The sequence below is a fragment of the Sinohyriopsis cumingii genome, chromosome 15 (genome assembly GCF_028554795.1).
Source record: "Sinohyriopsis cumingii isolate HCF-2022 chromosome 15, ASM2855479v2, whole genome shotgun sequence".
NCBI lineage: Eukaryota > Metazoa > Mollusca > Bivalvia > Unionida > Unionidae > Sinohyriopsis > Sinohyriopsis cumingii.
The window spans coordinates 57,505,020-57,528,252 of NC_142975.1; the positions used below are offsets into that span (position 1 = coordinate 57,505,020).

A 23,233-nucleotide genomic window follows, 5' to 3' on the forward strand; every position below is an offset into this window, starting at 1 on the left:
ATCATAAACACAGCTTGTGGGTACCCCATCTAATAAACTTTGAATGAAATCCCCCTGGTGATTAATTGTTAGAGGTGAGTGCCTTTTATTCCTAAACACACCTGATGAGCTTTGACAAGCAGGTTATTTTGAGTCTTCATGATCACAAACTGCCTGAGGCTGGGTAAGAACCTGGTGGTCAGTGAATCTTGGATAGATACAAAAGAATATTATGACTAAAGTGTAACTAATAAGTCAAAATATAAATATTCCTTGTTCATCGAAACTTGCTTTAAATAGTAAATATTCACATTATCATATTTTGGATGAGAAAATGTGAGACTGACCTTAACAGTGACCACAAGATGGAAATGACTTACAAAAGATGAATGAATCTGTGGTCACTTATGTAATAGAATAATTTGGTACATATAAGTACTAAATAAAGGTCCTGCTATATATATAGATATATATATATATATATATATATATATATATATATATATATATATATATATATACGGTGACAAGTTAGCAGGGTATAAACCTTGTAGAACATAGTGTATTATGAACACTACATCTTTCTCCTTCTCTCACAAATTTTGGACCTGCCCAAAGGCATGTGCCTTGAAAACTTCAGCTTGGACAGGCTGATTTTGAGCTTGTTACAGGATTCAGACAAGGATTTTAAATCAAGTTTCTTTTTTAAAGATTTTTATGATATTGAATCCGAATTTCTGGGCATTAGCCATTGTTTTCATCTGTTAAAAAAAATATATCAGAGTTTCATTTAAAAGTTTTGATTATGATTTGATTCACATTCAGCAATGTGGGGCCTATCTATTGTTGTATTTTGTATAGGATCCACATCTACCCCAACATTATAAGCAGGTTCAGAAGTTGTCTAGATGTTAAACAATGAAGGAAAGGAGTAATTATATCATTTAGGGCTGGTTCACATTAATCACTACAGCAATACATCTACACATTAATCAGGCTGACAAAGTATAATAAACCAATCAAAATGTATAAAAAATGCAGCCAGAATTCTAAATTAAAAAAAACAAAAAACAAATACTGCAACATAATCCAGAAAGAGTTCTTGATTGGCAAACAAGTATACAGTGCAACCTTGTTTAACTATGCCACTTATAAAAAGGATTGATCTTGTCCGGGTGCATCAATATACAATTTGGACAATAAAGATAATAATTTTCCAGACAAAGTTCATGAATTATCCGGAGAGAAAGAAAAGTAATTATTTTTTAACGTCCAGATATTCAGGTCAATAACAGTGGTATAGCAATGAGTAGCAGAAATTCTTGGCACATATGCTATAATATACAAAAATTATCAAACATGCTAAATAATAAAATATACTATATGCTTCTGGCAGCTGAAGGCATTTAACATGGTTGAGCTATTCTGCTAAATTTCAAAGTAATGAACATGTATCTGAGATCATCATGAATAAATGTGTGTTATAACATGAATGCTGATTGTATTGTAGCTGGATTGTCATGAAGTTGTCCTGTTCTGGCGGATACAGAGGATGCTGCTAGTCACCAGCAATGCTCTTAGGCAACAAGTCATGAACAATGAAGGTAAAAATATATGCTTACATTACTACACAGCTGTATTCAGTTTTTAAAAAATATTTGTATACCCCCATTTTTATCTGATCATAAGCCCATATTTAATGATAAGCCCATTCGTAATGATAAGTGCTTGTTTGATTATAAGCCCATGCTTGATGATAAGCCATAATGATTAGGACACTCATGATGATGAGCACTTGCTTGATGATAAGCCCTTGCTTAATCATGAGCCAATTTTTAATGAGAAGCCTATACTTGATGATAAGCAATTGCTTGATGATATGTCCATGTTTGTAGATAAGCCCATTCTTGATGATAAGCCCACACTTGATGATAAGCCCATTTTTAATGAAAAGTCTATATGTGATAAGCCCATGGTTGATAATAAACCTATGCTTGATGATAAACCCATGCTTGATGATAAGCCCATTTTTAATGAAAAGTCTATATGTGATAAGCCCATGCTTGATAATAAACCCATGCTTGATGATAAACTCATGCTTGATAATAAGCCCATTCTTGATGATAAGCCCATGTTTGATGATAAGCCCATTTTTAATGAAAAGTATATGCGATGGTAAGCCCGTGCTTGATAATAAGCCCATTCTTGATGATAAACCCATGCTTGATGATAAGCCCATTTTTAATGAAAAGTCTAATATATGTGATGATAAGCCCATGCTTGATAAAAAGACCACTTGTAATGAAAAGTCTATGTGATGATAATCCCATGCTTGATAATAAAAAACTTGTCCTTGATGATAAACCAATACTTGATGATGAGCCCATGCTTGATGATAAACCCATTCTTCATGAGCCCGTACTTGATGCTAAATCCTATCTTGTTGTTAAGACCATGCTCAATGACAATCCCATTCTTTACTATACTTGGTGATAAGTCTGTTCTTGATGATAAGACCTTTCTTATTGATTAGCCTGTGCTTGATGACAAGCCTATTCTTGATGATAAGCCTTTACTTGATAAGCCCATTTTCATAAGTGCATTCTCAGTGATAAGCCCATGTTTGATGATAAGCCCATTTTTAATAATACACAATTCTTGATGAAAAGCACATGCTTGATCATAAGCCCATACTTGATGATAAGCCCTTTTTCTAATGAGAAGCCAATTCTTGATGATAAGCCTATATATGGCGATAAGCCAGTTTTTAATGAGAATCCCATTCCTGATGAAAAGTCCACCTTCATGTTTGCAAAATTTGGACTAATATTTATTTCATTATGTCAGTCCATGGACATATCATGCTTTTGACTTGGAAAATATTCTCTGGCTTTTGTGTTATATTTTTGTCTTATTTACCTTAACATTGGCTATGATTTTACAAGGAATGAATTAAAGGTAATATTCTTGATTATTTTTTTCTTGGGTAATTTTAGCTCGTAGACTGGAGAGGATCATTAAAGATGTACTGGAGGAATTGAGCGAAGATAAGAACGCCTTGCAAAGTCTTCTAACTGGAAGGAGAGTTTTATTAGCAGAAGAACTGAGTAAGTAAACAGTTAATTTATTAGGTTACCTCAACAAAAGACCGCTCCAGTGGACTAGTGGTTAGAGTGTCTGCCCTGGATGCGGGAGGTTGTGGGTTTGAACCACGGCCGAGTCATACCAAAGACTTACAAAAATGGTACTAACAGCTACCTTGGTAGGCGCTCAGCATTAAGAGGTTAGTGTTCGGACTAGTCGGCCTGGTGTCAGGATAATTTGACTGGGACATCATGCTACATGTCTGCAGCATGATGCCCCAGTGCTCGACATTATTTTAAACTGCCACACTGCAGACATCGTAGCGATATGACTGGAAAATTGTTAAAGCTACGTTAAAAATCTATATCACACACTCAACAAAAGAAGAGGTAAGCTATTGTATCTAATATATTACTTGTGTTGATGTTCACATCGATAAAAGCATATACTTATGAACACCCTTAATGAATGGGAACCATTCTTTCTGATTAGGTACTAGGCAACTGTTTATGGTAGGTTTCATAGCACCCAGGCAGGGGGCTTAGGGGCTACAAACAAGTACAGTAGTGGTGCATTTTTAGGTAAGGTTTTGCATTTTAGCTCAAGATTTTCACTCTGCTGGTTATAGACCTGAAGAACTTATGGGATGAATTGTTGCCAGTGATCTGATATCCATCTGTCTGTTAGCCCAAGATTGTTATCACTACTCCTTCTATATTACTTACGGGATGAATTGTTGTCAGTGATCTGATGTCCATCTGTCTGCTGGCCCAAGATTGTTATCACTACTCCTTCTATATTACTTATGGGATGAATTGTTGTCAGTGATCTGATGTCCATCTGTCTGCTGGCCCAAGATTGTTATCACTACTCCTTCCATATTACTTATGGGATGAATTGTTGTCAGTGATCTGATGTCCATCTGTCTGCTGGCCCAAGATTGTTATCACTACTCCTTCTATATTACTTATGGGATGAATTGTTGTCAGTGATCTCATGTCCATCTGTCTGCTAGCCCAGGATTGTTATCACTACTCCTATATTACTTATGGGATGAATTGTTGTCAGTGATCTCATGTCCATCTGTCTGCTAGCTCAAGATTGTTATCACTACTCCTTCCATATTACTTATGGGATGAATTGTTGTCAGTGATCTCATGTCCATCTGTCTGCTAGCTCAAGATTGTTATCACTACTCCTTCCATATTACTTATGGGATGAATTGTTGTCAGTGATCTCATGTCCATCTGTCTGCTAGCTCAAGATTGTTATCACTACTCCTTCTATATTACTTATGGGATGAATTGTTGTCAGTGATCTGATGTCCATCTGTCTGTTAGCCCAAGATTGTTATCACTACTCCTTCCATATTACTTATGGGATGAATTGTTGTCAGTGATCTGATGTCCATCTGTCTGTTAGCCCAATATTGTTATCACTACTCCTTCCATATTACTTATGGGATGAATTGTTGTCAGTGATCTGATGTCCATCTGTCTGCTAGCCCAAGATTGTTATCACTACTCCTTCTATATTACTTATGGGATGAATTGTTGTCAGTGATCTGATGTCCATCTGTCTGTTAGCCCAAGATTGTTATCACTACTCCTTCTATATTACTTATGGGATGAATTGTTGTCAGTGATCTGATGTCCATCTGTCTGCTAGCCCAAGATTGTTATCACTACTCCTTCTGTATTACTTATGGGATGAATTGTTGTCAGTAATCTGATGTCCATCTCTCTGTTAGCCCTTGATTTGTATCACTACTCCTATATTACTTTTGGGAGGAATTGTTGTCAGTGATCTGATGTCCATCTGTCTGCTAGCCCTAGATTTGTATCACTACTCCTTCTATATTACTTATGGGATTGCCATAAATGTTCTATCCAAGGTCTTGGATAAAATAATGAACCAGATAAGGTATGCATATCCCACCAAATAATGAATTTGTGCTGTGGTACTTGTTGGCAATGAAGCTTTTGTCCCTCTAGTGACATCCCATCAAATAATGCATCAGTGCTGTGGTATTTGCTGACAATAAAGCTTTGGTCCCTCTAGTGACATCCCATCAAATAATGCATCTGTGCTGTCACATTTGCTGACAATGAAGCTTTGGTCCCTCTAGTGACAGCCCATCAAATGATGCATCTGTGCTGTCATATTTGCTGACAATGAAGCTTTGGTACATCTGGTGACAGCCCACCAAATGAATTTTGAACAATGACAAAGTTTTTTGCCAAAGTAAATGAGAGTTTGATTTGTTAATCTGGTGAGATAAATTGTATTATTTTTAAAAAATTGTTTACGCACGTTTTTTGCAGATCGGTAAATATGTTAAAAGTTGTTGTTTATTTCAAAATTTGAAATATGTCAGTTTTTATAACTTTTTTGCATTTGCTTGTTTTTTTTAAAATGACATGAGCTATTGAAAAAACCTTCATTAATAATGCTGATAATTCTACTTTGTGTTTCTTTTCCATCATTTTTCTACAACTGTTGTTAAATGCATGGCAAACAGTAAGCCCATCAATACTTGCTAAAATAAACCAGCATACATACACATGCCCCATATAATTTTGTGGTTTAAATAAATTCATCACCCAAATTGAGAAATCATTTTACCTACCTTTGCAAATCATCAGCATTAAGGCACCATACAAATTTTGTTGCAACTATAGGGCACTGCTTTGTAACGAAAATCGCAGTGAAAGTCATCTTCATGCACTCAAGGCTTGGCCATGTTGTCAGTTAATCAAACTATACGGCACTACTTTGTAACAAAAATCACAGTGAAAGTCATATTCATGCACTCAAGGCTTGGCCATGTTGTCAGTTAATCAAACTATAGGGCACTACTTTGTAACAAAAATCACAGTGAAAGTCATATTCATGCACTCAAGGCTTGGCCATGTTGTCAGTTAATCAAACTATAGGGCACTACTTTGTAACAAAAATCACAGTGAAAGTCATATTCATGCACTCAAGGCTTGGCCATGTTGTCAGTTAATCAAACTATAGGGCACTACTTTGTAACAAAAATCGCAGTGAAAGTCATATTCATGCACTCAAGGCTTGGCCATGTTGTCAGTTAATCAAACTATAGGGCACTACTTTGTAACAAAAATCACAGTGAAAGTCATCTTCATGCACTCAAGGCTTGGCCATGTTGTCAGTTAATCAAACTATAGGGCACTACTTTGTAACAAAAATCGCAGTGAAAGTCATATTCATGCACTCAGGGCTTGGCCATGTTGTCAGCTAATCATCACATGGTCAATCCGTTTTGTTTAGCACTAAAAATTAATCATTTTTGGAAAACAATAAACTTAGTCCCCAATGTATATCTCCAAAGTATGGTATATCTATGTATGTATATATTGAGTTTTGTAAGAATGTGAGTTTATAAGCCAAGAATTAGGTATTAAGATTAGAATGGAAGTGATAGCTGTTCACTGCTACAATTTCACCATAATATATGTGGAATAATTTGCAGAAATATGGGCTATGGTTCAAGGTATTAATTTTACTGACTGAGTCTTTTCAGCAAAGATTCTGCATGTCAGATTTCTATATATTTATGAGACTTTTTATCTCTATCACTGAAGTGCTTGAGAATGCTGTACTGTACTGAGTTCAAGCATTGGTATAATTATAAATGGAGCCATTGCAAGTGAATACCTTTAGTTTGATGTTGTGATGAACTGCTGACATAAAATAAAGCATTGGGATTTAGGATAACATTAAATACCAGATGAGATGGTCTTAGTAGGTAATTGTGAGATTGCTTCTGTAACGTAATGCAAACTACTGTTGGTATAAAGTGGTGGGGGTAGAGGGTGTGGTATAGAGTGGTGGGGGTAGGGGGTGCGGTATACAGTGGTGGGGTAGGGGGTGCGGTATACAGTGGTGGGGCTATTGGGAGTGGTATAAAGTGGTGGTGGGTAGGGGGGTGGTATATTGTGGTGGGGGGTGTGTTTTATACATTGACGGAGTGAATGGATGCAGCTAATGAGAGCATATTCTTTGAGTTCACTGCTGATGCTAGACCAGCTGTCATTGTTGATGTGGCAGACTATGGGCAGGTGGCTAAATTATGGGTTGGACATGGAACTATTGATAGACAGGATAAACAGGTCTGGGAATCGAGCAGAATTGATGCATAAACATGCATGCTGAAACATAATTGACTGGTTGGTTTGAAATGAAAATGGTGGTGATCCATTTCCAAGATTGCTGCTGGTCCTCAATGGAAATGGTGCACATCTGAAATCAAGTATGGCCACCATTGCAGCCATTTTTAAAATCTTGTTATCATTGTTTCATCAAAACGGAGAGTCATAACAGCATGGAGTTTTCACCAGAAAACTCAAGATGTCTTGCTGGTTCTAAGTCAAAATGGCACTGATCTGATATGCAGTATGGCCACCAGTTTGTAATTCTTGTTATTTCTGAAAACTCAGCTATACCTTTAACACTCAGACGTTAAAAGGAAGAAATGGTAACATCTTGAATTGCTGGAGATTTTTCAGCTAGTTGAGCAACAATCCTTTCATGGGACTCTTGTTTGCATGTAATTCAGACACATGATTGAGTCTGGGATGTCTAAAAATTAAGTTTCTTTGTGCATATTTACAATAATGTAACTGTTGATGTTATTCAGATTGCTGATTTTTGTGTACTGTTGCATGATTCACTGCAGATAATTAAATGTTGATCATGTAGTCACCGTATTGTCACTAGTTCATATCTAATGTGAATAAATTTTAGTTGGGGCCCCGAGTGGTCTAAAGCACTCACCATTCCAGATCACTGCCATCTCACCTCTGTCTGCGTGGATTCGAGTCCAAGACTCGGCTAGTGTGGGTACATGGGAAAGCCTGCCAGTAGCTTCTCGTGGGTCGGTGGTTCTTCCCTGGGTTTTCCAGGCTTCTTCCTCCACCAGTTATACTGGCTGACATGTATAGCCTATCTTGTGCTGAAAAATGGCATTAAACCCTAGAACAACAACAACAGCATCAATTTTAGTTAGCATTACCCATTATTGAAGCCTTGTTTTGTGTCCAACCCCATCTCTGTTGTATACACATAAAGCACTGTCTTAAGTTAACTCATATGTCCTGATATTGCAGCAAGATTTCCATGTATGTATGTGTAGTGTTTATATAGAACTCTGTGGACCCCAACCATTGTATCACAGCAAGATTTCCATGTATGTATGTGTAGTGTTTAGATAGAACTCTGTGGACCCCAACCATTGTATCACAGCAAGATTTCCATGTATGTATGTGTAGTGTTTATATAGAACTCTGTGCACCCAAACTCTTGTATCACAGCAAGATTTCCATGTATATATGTGTAGTGTTTATATAGAACTCTGTGGACCCCAACCCTTGAATCACAGCAAGATTTCCATGTATGTATGTGTAGTGTTTAGATAGAACTCTGTGGACCCCAACCATTGTATCACAGCAAGATTTCCATGTATGTATGTGTAGGGTTTAGATAGAACTCTGTGGACCCCAGTCATTGTATTGCAGCAAGATTTCTATGTATGTATGTGTAGTGTTTAGATAGAACTCTGTGGACCCCAACCATTGTATCACAGCAAGATTTCCATGTATGTATGTGTAGGGTTTAGATAGAACTCTGTGGACCACAACCATTGTATCACAGCAAGATTTCCATGTATGTATGTGTAGGGTTTAGATAGAATTCTGTGGACCCCAACCATTGTATCACAGCAAGTTTTCCATGTTTGTATGTGTAGGGTTTATATCATACTCTGTGGACCCCAACCATTGTATCACAGCAAGATTTCCATGTATGTATGTGTAGTGTTTATATAGTGCTCTGTGGACCCCAACCATTGTATCACAGGAAGTTTTCCATGTATGTATGTGTAGTGTTTATATAGAACTCTGTGGACCCCAACCATTGTATCACAGCAAGTCTTCCATGTATGTATGTGTAGTGTTTATATAGTGCTCTGTGGACCCCAACCATTGTATCACAGCAAGATTTCCATGTATGTATGTGTAGGGTTTATAAAGTACTCTGTGGACCCCAACCATTGTATCACATCAAGATTTCCATGTATGTATATGTAGTGTTTATATAGTACTCTTTGGTCCCCAACCATTGTATCACAGCAAGTTTTCCATGTATTTATGTGTAGTGTTTAGATAAAACTCTGCTGGCCCCAACCATTGTATCACAGCAAGATTTCCAAGTATCTTATGTGTAGTGTTTAGATAGAACTCTGTGGACCCCAACCTTGTATCACAGCAATATTTCTATGTATGTTGTGTGTAGTGTTTAGATAGAACTATGTGGACCTGACCATTGTATTACAGGAAGATTTCCAATGGACCCCAACCATTGTGTTACAGCAAGATTTCCTGTGTATGTGTGTATATATATATGTAGAATTGATGGTACATGAGCAGAGTTCTGGTAATATAGTGCTGCAAGTAAAGCTTGGTAATAGAAATAGTGGATCTGGGTCTGGGCCATTTGCAGTTGGATTTAACTTATAAGCAAGCATATACAGTAAAAAATCTGTATAAGAAAAAAAATGGAAGTGGACTTTGCTATAAACATGTTCTGGTGTACCAAACTGTAAATGCCCTGCTTAATCCACACAAACAAACCATTCTTCTTCTTGTAAATCAACTGTAAATGCCCTGCTCCAGACAGATAAATCATTCTTATTGTCTCTTTCAGAGCGGGTCAGGCAAATCCAGGATAGACTAGAGGAATTTATTCAAGCTCTCAACAAAGAAAAATGAACTTTGGTTTGTTGATCATGTTGTGTCGACAAATATATGCTGTTTTTGATAATATTATTTGAAATGTGCTTTTGTTGTTATGAAATATGGATGGAGTACTATGTATTCTACTCAGATAGCAGAATAACTTGAGCGAGGGCATGTGAGGTAAAGGATTTTGAAAACTGACAATACACCCTTTGTGTTTTGACCATATTTCACTCTTACTAGAATATTTGTTATAAAACAATATCATTGCTTTTGTATCCAAGGCTTGATTTGTGTGGGAGTCATGATGATGCCAGGCTTAGTGTTAGTCATATTCACTGGTAATACATCAGGAATACAGTAATTACGAAAGAAGAAGAGGTTAATGCAAAGGAAGGACATTTCCAGATAGAATTTACTCATCCAGCCTTCCTTGGCATGGTTTGACCTTCAATAGTGTTTTAAGGTTAAAGTCATTAATCAGTTGTACAAGAATTACTTTAATTGTTTGATTGAAAATCATGTAATATGAGAAGCAGTTCAACACCAAATCTAGACAAGCATAGGGTGTATTATAGCTTTTCAAAAATATAATATATTGGTATGTCAGGGATGATGTAAAACTCTCTAACACAGTATCTTGAGTTCATGGAATTTTTCAACTTGCTATCTTGTAGTTGTAGTGTATATGGAGTGCCACAGAATACAACATGTAGCAAAGTACTTTGCTTTGCAAAGTGGTCAGTACATGTGTATGCTCAATCTGTATGACATCTTAGTGTGTTATCTATCCTGCATGAGGTTTTCAATGCGCTGTAGCCATTTTTTTTTTGAGACTAGAAAATAATATGCCCATGATTGTGTTTCAGGTATGTTTTTACTTACTGTTGATTCTTTTCATGTTGGATGAGTAGATATATGGTTTTATTGAATTCCAGGGTCTGAGCTAATCTAGGACGACTTGTTTCAAGGACGTGTACTAATTTATAATAAACCATTCAGAAAAATGAACCAAATGTGCACAAAATGTGCATTATATGCTCCAGTCGTACATTTATTTCCTCTTTAAATTTCTCCAATTCAGAAATCCCATCCTCTTATCAAATGAAGTGGTGAGCCCTCCAACCCATGATAATTTTGGGTTCTAGGCTAGACCCTGATTAAGGTCTATAAATAACTAAATGTGACAAGTCCTGATGAATATATACCTGTAATTTTTTCTTCTAAATTGAAATGTTTTCACATAAGTTAATATCAATAATTACTAATTTTTTTAAAGTACAAGTAAAATTCCATGATTTTTGTCACCTTGTTTATTTCCATATCAATTGTACTGATGTATTATTATCAAAGATTTCATATTTTAGCATAATACCTTTATACATTGCATGTAAATTGTTTTCTACTATGTTCATTCAATTGAGAAAAAAAACATAAAATAGAAAAATAAAACAAGGACTAGACATTTTTGGCCCAGATTATGATCATGGGCAACGTAAACAAACATAAGAATTAAACTGATTTGAATTAATGATTAATGACTTTTAGGTCTTTAACAAAGACACTGGCATTAAAGTTTCTAAAGTTTTAAATTGCAGCCATGATCAATCACTAACAAGGAAGTTTGTGATTAGCATAGCCAACATTTCATGTTTTGAATACCGTACATACTTACATACAAGTCCAGCCCAGTTGCAAATAGCATACATACTGATCTCCCATCATTGGCAAATCAGTTTATTGATACATGTACTTCTAACAAACTGCATAGACCTGGATGAATTAGTACATTATGCTTTGTTGGAGCTAAGTCTGTGCAGTTTGCACTAGGACTTGACTTATAAGTTAGTATGTCTATTACCCTTGTTACCATAGATGCCATAGAAGTGTTTATTCTGAAGATAGTTTCAGTTTTCATTATTATTTTTTATTTTATTGCACAAAGAACAATATACATTTAGCTGGTTGAATGTTTTTGCAAGTAACTGTGTCAAAATTTTAAATAAATTTGAATTGTATTCAATTAATTGTTTAGGATTGCATCGTTTTCCCTTCATTGTGTTAAGATAACACTACTCATGAAATCCTCTTGCCATACCAAAAGAGGTTCTGTCAAGTTAGAGTTTCAAAGTGTCAAAACCACAAATTTTTATGAAATAAATTATATAGATGAAATTTGTTTAATTTTAGCTTCTATGTATTTATTAGCTCACCAGGCTGTAAGGCAAAATGAGCTTATGATTTGGTCCTTCATACAACCTACATCATGCATTGTCCATTCACAGTTACATCGTCTATTGTCTATTCACAATACTATTTACCTTTTTTTCTCAAAAACTGCTTGACCATTTTGGATTGATTTTCAATGAGCATTCTAATATTAAAACCTTGCTCAAAGGCTTCCAAAATCTCTATCCAGTATGGCAACCAATGCTAAAAATAGAAAAACCTGGTAAATAGCCTCGAAGGCTTCCAAAATTTCTCTCCAGTATGGTTACCATTGCTAAAAATAGAAAAACCTGGCAAATAGCCTCGAAGGCTTCCAAAATTTTTCTCCAGTATGGCCACCATTGCTAAAAATAGAAAAACCTGGCAAATAACCTCAAAGACTTCCAAAATTTCTCTCCAGTATGGTCACCATTGCTAAAAATAGAAAAACCTATAAACAACTTTCTGTCAAAAATCATTCAGCATAATCTGACCAAACCTGGAGGAAAAAAAAGTCAGCCTGTCATGAAGTCTGCTAGATTTGTTCAAATAATGCAATTTGCTATAAGCTTTGGGTACAGTTACTAAAATAGAAGAACCTTTAAACAGCTTCTAAAAAACTGCTGAATGAAATTTGACCAAATTTGTCTAAGCATTCTGACACAGAGTGCTTTCAGTTATTCTTTATAAATGATGATGATCTACTGTCAGATATGGCTACTATTACTATAAATAGAAGCATATTCAAACAACATCTTCTAAAATCTACTCTGACAGCTGAATTTGTCCAAAATGTTACAGAAAGTATCCTTAAAGGCCTTTAAATTTTATGCAAATGATGACAATCCACAATCAGATATGGCTACTATTACAGAATATAGATTTAAAAAAAAAGACTTTTCTCAGAAATTACACAGTATAATATTGCTAAGTTTTTCAGCTTTCTGGTATTAAATAAATTCAAACTGATACAGATGGTACTGATTTGTTGCTAAAAGCAGAACATTTCTCAAGCAACTTCATCTCAAAAACTGATCAACAGAATTCGATCAACTTTGAAAGCATCCACGTTGATGAGTTGTAAATTATGATGCAGATGATGTTAATTTGATATCAAATGTGGCAGATATTACTAAAAATAGAAACACTTGTAACCACTTTTTTTGAAAACCAGTAAAGTAAGTTTGAATTTGACTTTCAACATCCTTGTATATATGGCTTTCAATTTATTTTACAACTGATGCTGATCCACCATCAAATATAGCCACTGTTACTATAAATAAACAACTTCTTAAAAACTGCTCAACAGAATTTTGTACTAAATTTTACAGAAAGGATCCTGAATGGAAGGCTTTAATTATACATAAAAAATGCCAAGCAGATATTTCTGCTGTTGCTAATAGAAAAAGATCTAAATGACCTCTCTGAAACTTTCATTGGAATGTAACCAAATTTGGTAGAAAGTTTTCTGATAGTAAAGGCTATTAAACTGTTACAAATATTTCTATGGAATCAAGTATGGCCACTGTTGCTAAAAATGGTTAATCCTTTAAACCATTTAACAACCTGTAACATATCAATCAATAGAATTTAACTAGATTTACAGAAAGTAAAACACTTTTATGTTTGTACAAGTGATGCCTATCTTCTATGAAATATTTTGATGTTACCAAAAATAACCTCTTTCATTTAAACACTTTACATAATTTGACCAAATTCGACTGATGTGCCCTAGTTTAAATTCCTTTAACATTCATGCAGATGGTGCTGTTTTGCATTAAAATATGGTCACATTACAAAAAATAGTAACTAAAAAACCCCACCACTTTTAGCCAATAGCAATCAATAGCATACTAACCCAGATTTCTTTGCCAGCCATTCTTGCATTTGGCTAAGTAGTCAGTGTCAACCAATAGCAATCAGTAGCATACTAAACCAAATTTCTTTACCAGACATTCTTGCATTTGGCTAAGTGGTCAATGTCAACCAATAGCAATCAATAGCATACTAACCCAAATTTCTTTACCAGCCATTCTTGCATTTGGCTAATTGGTCAATGTCAGTCAGGTGAGCAGTCTCAGACCAACTCTATCTTCTTGTTTTTAAGGGTGTAATGGGCTGATTTGTTTAAGGGTGTAATGGGCTGATTTGTTTAAGGGTGTAATGGGCTGATTTGTTTGTTTAAGGGTATAATGGGCTGATTTGTTTAAGGGTATAATGGGCTGATTAATTGTATTGCCTTTTTGTTTCCTGTCTACTTCTTACAACAAGCAACCAAATGAAATAAATATATATGAACTGTATTTTAAGATTTCTTTTTGTCTTGGTTCCAAAATGTTTGGACACTTATTTATTAATAAAGTTATGCTTTATTATACAGATGTCTATGTTGTGGTCTCACCTCGAAAATATTCCAGTTTGACCATTATAACAGTGTTCGGCATGTGGTATTGTAACTTAAAAAAGGAGTCCATTGACAGGATTGATTTTGAAAGAATATGCAAGTAATTTTGACATTTACATATTTTAACCTTGGTCAGCAGTGATGTTTAGTTATAGGATTATTTGTCTTCATTTGTCTGCATTGTAAGTATGTGTAATAATGTAGGTAAATGGTATATAATTGGACAGCCATTTGTTTTTGGATCCTTAATTGTACTTGCTCTTGTCTGTATGATGGAGTGATTGATGTTCAACTTTATTTTGCTTGAAGTTGAAAATGTTGTACCGTAATGCTGATTCATTAAGAATAAATAAATAATGAGTAATATTAAACAATGGTTTTCTTCTTTCTTAATGTTCCCCCATCCTTACTTAGTGGAACATTATGTTTTGATATACCAGTCATATCATGAACTGTACTGTTTTCATGTTATCTGTGGGGCCCTTGGTGGCTGAGTGATCTGAAGCACTCACCTTTACCAGCTCACTTTTGCCCATTTGGGTTTGAGTCTTGGGTTCAGCTAATTTGGGTATGTTAGAAACCTTGCCAGTTGCTTCCCATGATTTTCCTGGTTTCTTCTTCATCATCTATACTGGCTAAAAGATATTGTTAACCCCCTAATAATAACATGTTATCTGTCATTGTACAGTAGAAGTCTGATTATGTACACAACAGCATCAAAAGCATGGGCACATACATTTAGGAAAGTTAAGTATATGCATTCCAATCCTGAAACCGCATTTTATCTTTGATGTACATTTATCAGTTTTTAATTACTTTGGTGGCCTAGTGGTTAGAACGTCCACCTTGGATGGTGGAGGTTGTGGGGCCGAACCTTGCCGAGTCATACAAGTGTTAGGACTGGTCGGCCTGGTGTCAGGATAATATGACTGGGCGGGACATCATGCTACGTGTCTGCATCATGATGCCTCAGTGCTAGACATCACTATAAACTGACACACTGCAGACATTTATAGTGATATGATTAAAATATTATTAAAGCTACATTAAAAATTCAAATCACACACACAAACACACTTTTTTTCCATCCACCGGATAGAGTTACCATATATACTCATAAGTCAAATCCAGCTGTAAACAACATATATCCAGATCTGCTTTGCATCATGCAATGGCAGGACATGGTCAATGTTTGTTTTACTGATCACTCCAAACAAACAATAGCGATCTGCCATTTCATTATACAGATCTGGGACTGTGCAGTTTGCAGTTGGACATGACTTATAAATGAGCATGTATGGTATATGCTCAAGATAATTAGGAGTAGATCAGGTCACATGTAAGCTGATGTTTACAGATTTTACAACAAATGCCTCTGAATATAATAGCCCTTTTTACAAAATGTTGGCAATTGTATCATGTTCTACAGATGTTACTTCCACTGTTTGTAGGTGATACATGGTCATAGAGATACAACTTTTGTCCTTGTATAAGCAGCTAGATATCAGAAATGGGTGAGAAGATTAATCTTTCCAATGATTATTATTTTGTTTCCTTTTTTGTTCTTAGTCATTTTTTAAATCCATATGCTGTGTCTACATCATTAATTAAAACTGCATTTAAGAAAGAAACCAAATCTTGAACAAGCCAAATGTAATGACCAGCCAGTAAATAACTAATATGTTAAACCGACTTCAATAGCTAGTTTATTACACTGGTAACAGTCATTGTTTTTACCGCTGTTTTGGCACGTTCATAATTCTGTATGCCTTGTTTGACTTCGACCATGATTGACCCTTTGCTACCTTAACCACCACCACTTCTACAACCAGTGTTACCACTAGCATTTGTTCCACTTATTTTGACACCTTTGAACTAAATATGCCATGGATGGAGCATGGGATGTTGCTATTTACAACTCTGATTGTTCGCATTTCTATTTGAACAGTTTTGTCGAATTTTCACTTAATGGTAATTTTTCTCCAACTTTTTAATTTGTTTTTTTATTGTATCAAGAGTGATTTTCTAGATCTGATAAATGGGGTCTTTAATAATCTGTATTTACTTAAAATTATTGATGCTGAACTTGTTTAGTGGTATATGTTAATTTGGTAAAGGCTTTATTTACCCCACTGTCTGTCATACATTTCAATGTCTAATTCATACATTCTGATTTAAAATTAACTACTTGAACAGCATTTACTTGACCTCTTATTTTTCTTCCTTCATACAGAGTAAATAAATAATCTTTATTCTCCCAGTATTATTTTGTTGTTTTCATATCTATTATAGTTTCTGATTTGCTTTGTGTCCTTTTCTTCCATTTCTAATTACCCAGGAATTCTTACAGGCTGTGTATGTTCAACAGTGGATTGTCTGCAGGTTGGTTGTAGCCATTTATTTCCTTCTCTTGTCCAGCTTAATGATTTAAAAATTCAGTTCCGCCAACTGATTGAGTTGCAGGCTAACATTATATTTAGACTGCCATATATACTTGCTTATAAGTTGGCCCATCTGTAAACTGCATAGACCCAGATCTGCAGGCACATGATGCAATGACAAATTTGGGTCTGTGCAGTTTGCAATTAGGGTCAACTTATAAGTAAGTATATATAGTGCCTTTTTTAGAAATTTCTACTGGTTTTTTCATTTCTTCTTGGTAAATCAATGTTGGTTCCTTTTTTAAATTTTAAATGAGTTTTAATTACTTACTATTGTTTCTTCTCTGTTCTTTGTAATTATTTTCTAAAGCTTCAGTTATTTGTTGTAAAGTTTCAGATTTTTCATTAGAGAAATTATCAGAGATTGGATCCTCCATTGTTTCATTGTGAATTAGTCTCATGTAATCACCTCATAATATACAGCATTATCAAAAGTATGATCAAAACCTCTCCCACCCTCTGCCATTTTTATACTATTTAAATGGATCAAAGAGAGTTTTTTCAGAATATAAAATTATTTGTGGCATTGAAGAAGAATGCAGACAAGTTGAAAATTAGTATAGCGAATGGGACATACAAGGAAATAACTGAAAAAACGTGAACTGACTAAATGTTGGAACAAATAGACGACAGCCATCAAGAAAGCTTGTGAGATCATTTTGTAAATACAAGGTTAGCTAAAATATCAGTCATTGTCAGATGCTATACTAGCAGTAACAGCTCGGATGAGTAAATATCGACCCGTTGATGATGCAAACAAATTATAGAGTTAAAAGATTACGTGACATCAGATTCAAGTAGCATTGTCTACTTCAATGGCTTTTGGCTTTTCCAGCTGAAGGTAAGGTCCCGTGTCCATTGTGTGATTTATTTCCATCCATCAACACTTGTTTGTGAGCACAAAAGAAGATTTATTTCTGATCAGATTTCAATTCGACTTGGTATTCAAGTTGATGTCATCAAGGTCTCTAATGAGTTCAGTTATGAGCAACATCCATACATATTTTTGAGGTGTTCTTACACCTGTTTGGCTGAATTTGTGAGCTCTCAAGAAGCCATATTTCTGATCAGATTTCCATGAGATTTGGTATGTAAGCTTATATCTTAAAATTCTAGAAAAAGTTTAGTTATGAGTGGAATTCTCAGCTGTTAATCAGATGGTCTGTCTCTCTTTGAATAAAGTTGTGAACACTTTAAAGGCGTTACTTCTAAGCAGATTTTGATCTTGCATCAGACTGGATGACCATTGCGAGGGCATATTTCTGAATCTCATTATACTTCCTATATAAGCCTATATCATCAAGATCTTGAGTTCAGTTGTGAGCAACATCGGCATGTATGACTAAGGTGATATTGCATTGAATTGTCTGAGCTTGTTACCTCTCAAGGGGCTTTAATATTTTAATCAGATCTGTATGTTAGATTATTTTTCATAGTACTTGTGGAATATCAACAGATTCAAATCTAGCAATTTCACATTGAGACAATGTATACGTATGGTACTACAGTGCTTGCCAGTTGTTTACTAGATCATTGGTCTTAACCTATAATATGGTTTATTTAGAATCATGAGTTTGGATTTGTGCAGAGTTCTTCTCCTTGTGCAAAAAAAAATCAATCATATAAAACACAGCAGTTTTAGAATACAAAATGTGTAAATTTCAATGAAACAAAATAACAAAATATGTTTGGTATTATGAACAATAATTTGCAACATAAACTGAATATATAAAATAATATAAGTGACACTCTAAGTTGATAAAATATGATAATTTAATTTAATTTATAAAGATAGTTTGTAAAATACAAATGAATAATTTGAACAGAATGATGGAAGAGGTTTTTACTAAGGAAAAATGCTGAGGTAATTTTCTAAGAATGTCATATAGACACTGCTGAAAAAAACTAAATGTGTCTGTGATGCACACCATTAAAGGTATCTCATGCAACATTTAATAATTGCTAAGAGCAGATAAACCCATGACCTAAAAATATTTAGTAAATAATGGCTGGTCAGATAGTGGGAATCAAACACACCTCATATGCAGGAGATTGTGGGTTCGAACCCTGGCCAAGTCATACCAAAGACTTATAAAAATGGTACTAGCAACTGCCTCCCTTGGCACTCAGCATTATGTGGTTAATGTTAGAACTGGTCGGCCTGGTGTCAGGATAATGTGTCTGGGTGGGACATAATGCTAGATGTCTGCACCAATGCTTGACATCACTATAAACTGTCACACTGCAGACATCATATCAATATGTCTGAAATTTTTTAAAGCTACTTTAAAAATCTAAATCACACACAGATTAACTCCCCTTGTAATATAAAGTAGGTACATACACTTGAATAGGAACTGTGAAAGTTACTTTAATATTGGGACTTTGAAAGTTTCTAAATAGTGAATATATGCCTAGTCCAAATAGGATAAGGAGACATCCAGGGGACAATGCTGGTTGTATAAATGGTTTGTGGTTTGTCGGAGATCTCGGAAACGCTTAATTACGCATATTTGGATGCCAATGTTTGATCTGGGTTGCAGAAAATCACTGAGTCCTCCGTACGCATGTAATAGGTGTGCGGCAAAATTCAAAGACTTGCAAGTCCTGCTTCAGCCACCTGCTTTATGGGAAAATGTGTTGATCAATTAGCTGTACTGATATTTACAATGACATAATTCAGTGACTGAAAGACCCCTTGATACATACATGTTGCCATCTTATAAGAGTACATAAAAAAGAACATGATGCAATAGCTGGGCGGCAAGTTCAAAGGCTTTGACTGCGGCCACGTGGGAAAATGTAGATATTTACAGTGATTGATTTCAGAGGCAGAAAGACCCAGAGATGTACATGTGGTCATTTATAAAAGTACATCAAAGAAACAACTTTAGCTTTTGTTATTGTGTTCATTTCCGAATGTAGTGGAATAAGCAGTGCACATGACCTCAGACATGTTGAGACTTAGACAATATGCCATTCATAAGTGGGTGACAAGTTGCCTAAATATGTAAACTTTGCCTTCTTCTGTTAGGAAAGCGAAAACGACTTCGCCCTGTGATTATTTGAGACGTATACTGACTGACCGCACTATTTTTTTTTTTTTAAATGCCCCTCGCCTTAGCCCGGTTAGTTCTAGTGTTGTAGTGAAATGTACTCATCAACGCATCAGTAGTTATGCCTAGCTTTTAATATCAATTACGTTGACAAACAAACTCTTGCCCATTCACAAGCATTATGTTTTGATAGCTGATTGACCATTAACCCTTTTCTGAGTAAGGTAGCAACTATCAATTTCCTGCATGCTATCCTTTGATGATAAAACATACAAACTGGTGTTTTTAAGATCAGAATCGGTGATCTGGATATATATTAACTGCCTCTTATACACTATTTGGTCATAAAATTAGTTTGAAACTGTAAGAGTGAACCAGTATACCTAACGGGAAATAATGACGGAGTTCGCTAAGTCTGGTATGTACCAGTTTATTAGATTGTCTGTTTTCTTAAATCATCGGGCAAATATATTCAGAAAAAATATACAAATCATTGAAAGCAAAGCCTATGTATTGCTTTATTAAAGATTTAACTTTAAAATGCACATTATGTAGGTCAGAAACTTATGGGACACTGCTATGTTGTGGAATTCGCGAGATGCGCTTTAAGGTCTAAACTGTTTTCTGACTTGACACGAAAATACGGGGGAAAAACAGCAAATCAGATACTATTTATTTGGCTAAAATCACTACAAGTACATATACAAATAAATAAACCATAAATTTGCGATCCTATCAATGGACTGTTGTAATGAAGCTATATTATAGTGAGTGACTACATTACGAAAACCTCTAGTCTAAAAAATAGATGCACTCACGTCTGTGTTGATTCAGAAAGAAAGAAGGGACTGCAACTTTTATGGTGGGACTCCTATTTTTACCAAAATGGGAGTCCTGGACTCCTAGTTTTAAAATCCTAGCGAGACCTCTAGTTTTTTCAAATTATTTATATATATTAACCACCATGTGCTCCAAGCACTTCCGTCCCTTCTACAGTTTCATTACATAGGAGATTTGCATTCACAAGCTGACATTTATTTTTAACTACCCAGCTGAACAATATTGGGCTCGCTTTCATAATTTAGGTTACTGCTGTTCATATTCAGTGCTAGCATGATTACATTCAGACAGTGATAGCTTGATAACATTCAATATTTAATACTCGTTTAGATATACTGTCATCATTCAAAAAGAATTCTAAAATGGTTTTAAATTAATTTCATTGTTAAAATACAATATAAATTAATTTGTAGCTAACCATAGGATCGTGTTTGCATCCACTGATAATCATGTAGCAAAATAAAGGAAGGTGGTAAAAGCAAGGCTAAAGAAACAGCTATGGTTGACAAATCACCAGTGATGGTAACTGCATAAAAGAAGAAAGATCCACATAAAGTTGAACTTGGTAAGCATCTTCGACAATGATAAGAGGAATTTCAGATTGTCAAAGCACAGTTGTTAAAAAAGAGCAAGACAAAATGGAAAGCGAAGCAAACAAGTTCATGAGAGAAGCATCACAAGATGATAGAGGTTCTAGTAGCTCAAACAAAATGTATTGATAGTGGTGGTATTGTTGTCATTGGTTTGAATTTTTGGATGTATACAAAATGTATTGATAGGTGGTGGTGATGTTGTCATTGGTTTGAATTTGATGTATACAAAATGTATTGATGGGTGGTGGTATTATTGTCATTGGTTTGAATTTGATGTATACAAAATGTATTGATAGTGGTGGTATTGTTGTCATTAGTTTGAATTTTTTAATGTATGCAAAATGTATTGATAGGTGGTGGTATTGTTGTCATTGGTTTGAATTTTTTGATGTATACAAATGTATTGATAGGGGTGGTACTGTTGTCATTGGTTTGAATTTTTTGATATATACAAAATGTATTGATAGGTGGTGCTATTGTTGTCATTGGTTTGAATTTTTTGATGTATACAAAATGTATTGATAGGTGTTGGTATTGTTGTCATTGGTTTGAATTTTTTGATGTATACAAAATGTATTGATAGGTGTTGGTATTGTTGTCATTGGTTTGAATTTTTTGATATATACAAAATGTATTGATAGGTGGTGCTATTGTTGTCATTGGTTTGAATTTTTTGATGTATACAAAATGTATTGATAGGTGTTGGTATTGTTGTCATTGGTTTGAATTTTTTGATGTATACAAAATGTATTGATAGGTGTTGGTATTGTTGTCATTGGTTTGAATTTTTTGATGTATACAAAATGTATTGATAGTAGTGGTATTGTTGTCATTGGTTTGAATTTTTTGATATATACAAAATGTATTGATAGTAGTGGTATTGTTGTCGTTGGTTTGAATTTTTTGATATATACAAAATGTATTGATAGGTGGTGCTATTGTTGTCATTGGTTTGAATTTTTTGATGTATACAAAATGTATTGATAGTAGTGGTATTGTTGTCATTGGTTTGAATTTGATGTATACAAAATGTATTGATAGGTGTTGGTATTGTTGTCGTTGGTTTGAATTTTTTGATGTATACAAAATGTATTGATAGTAGTGGTATTGTTGTCGTTGGTTTGAATTTTTTGATATATACAAAATGTATTGATAGTAGTGGTATTGTTGTCATTGGTTTGAATTTGATGTATACAAAATGTATTGATAGGTGTTGGTATTGTTGTCATTGGTTTGAATTTGATGTATACAAAATGTATTGATAGTAGTGGTATTGTTGTCGTTGGTTTGAATTTTTTGATGTATACAAAATGTATTGATAGTAGTGGTATTGTTGTCATTGGTTTGAATTTGATGTATACAAAATGTATTGATAGTAGTGGTATTGTTGTCATTGGTTTGAATTTGATGTATACAAAATGTATTGATAGTAGTGGTATTGTTGTCGTTGGTTTGAATTTTTTGATGTATACAAAATGTATTGATAGTAGTGGTATTGTTGTCATTGGTTTGAATTTGATGTATACAAAATGTATTGATAGTAGTGGTATTGTTGTCATTGGTTTGAATTTGATGTATACAAAATGTATTGATAGGTGTTGGTATTGTTGTCATTGGTTTGAATTTTTTGATGTATACAAAATGTATTGATAGTAGTGGTATTGTTGTCATTGGTTTGAATTTGATGTATACAAAATGTATTGATAGTAGTGGTATTGTTGTCGTTGGTTTGAATTTTTTGATGTATACAAAATGTATTGATAGTAGTGGTATTGTTGTCGTTGGTTTGAATTTGATGTATACAAAATGTATTGATAGTAGTGGTATTGTTGTCATTGGTTTGAATTTGATGTATACAAAATGTATTGAT

The 23,233-nt window shown here is 34.6% G+C and overlaps 1 protein-coding gene across 2 annotated transcripts in view; it reads left to right on the top strand.

Annotated features, from left to right (window-relative positions):
* The window catches only part of LOC149781856 (dynamin-like GTPase OPA1, mitochondrial), a 98,538-nt gene extending 83,731 nt beyond the window's left edge, over positions 1-14,807 (top strand). For both annotated transcript variants that reach the window (XM_089936051.1, XM_089936052.1), the window contains 3 exons: positions 1,490-1,583; positions 2,976-3,086; positions 9,790-14,807. In XM_089936051.1, the coding sequence (XP_089792177.1) occupies positions 1,490-1,583; positions 2,976-3,086; positions 9,790-9,854 (270 nt within the window). In that variant the 3' untranslated portion in view covers positions 9,855-14,807. The remainder of the gene's footprint in view (positions 1-1,489; positions 1,584-2,975; positions 3,087-9,789) is intronic.
* The last annotated feature ends 8,426 nt before the right edge of the window (positions 14,808-23,233 follow it).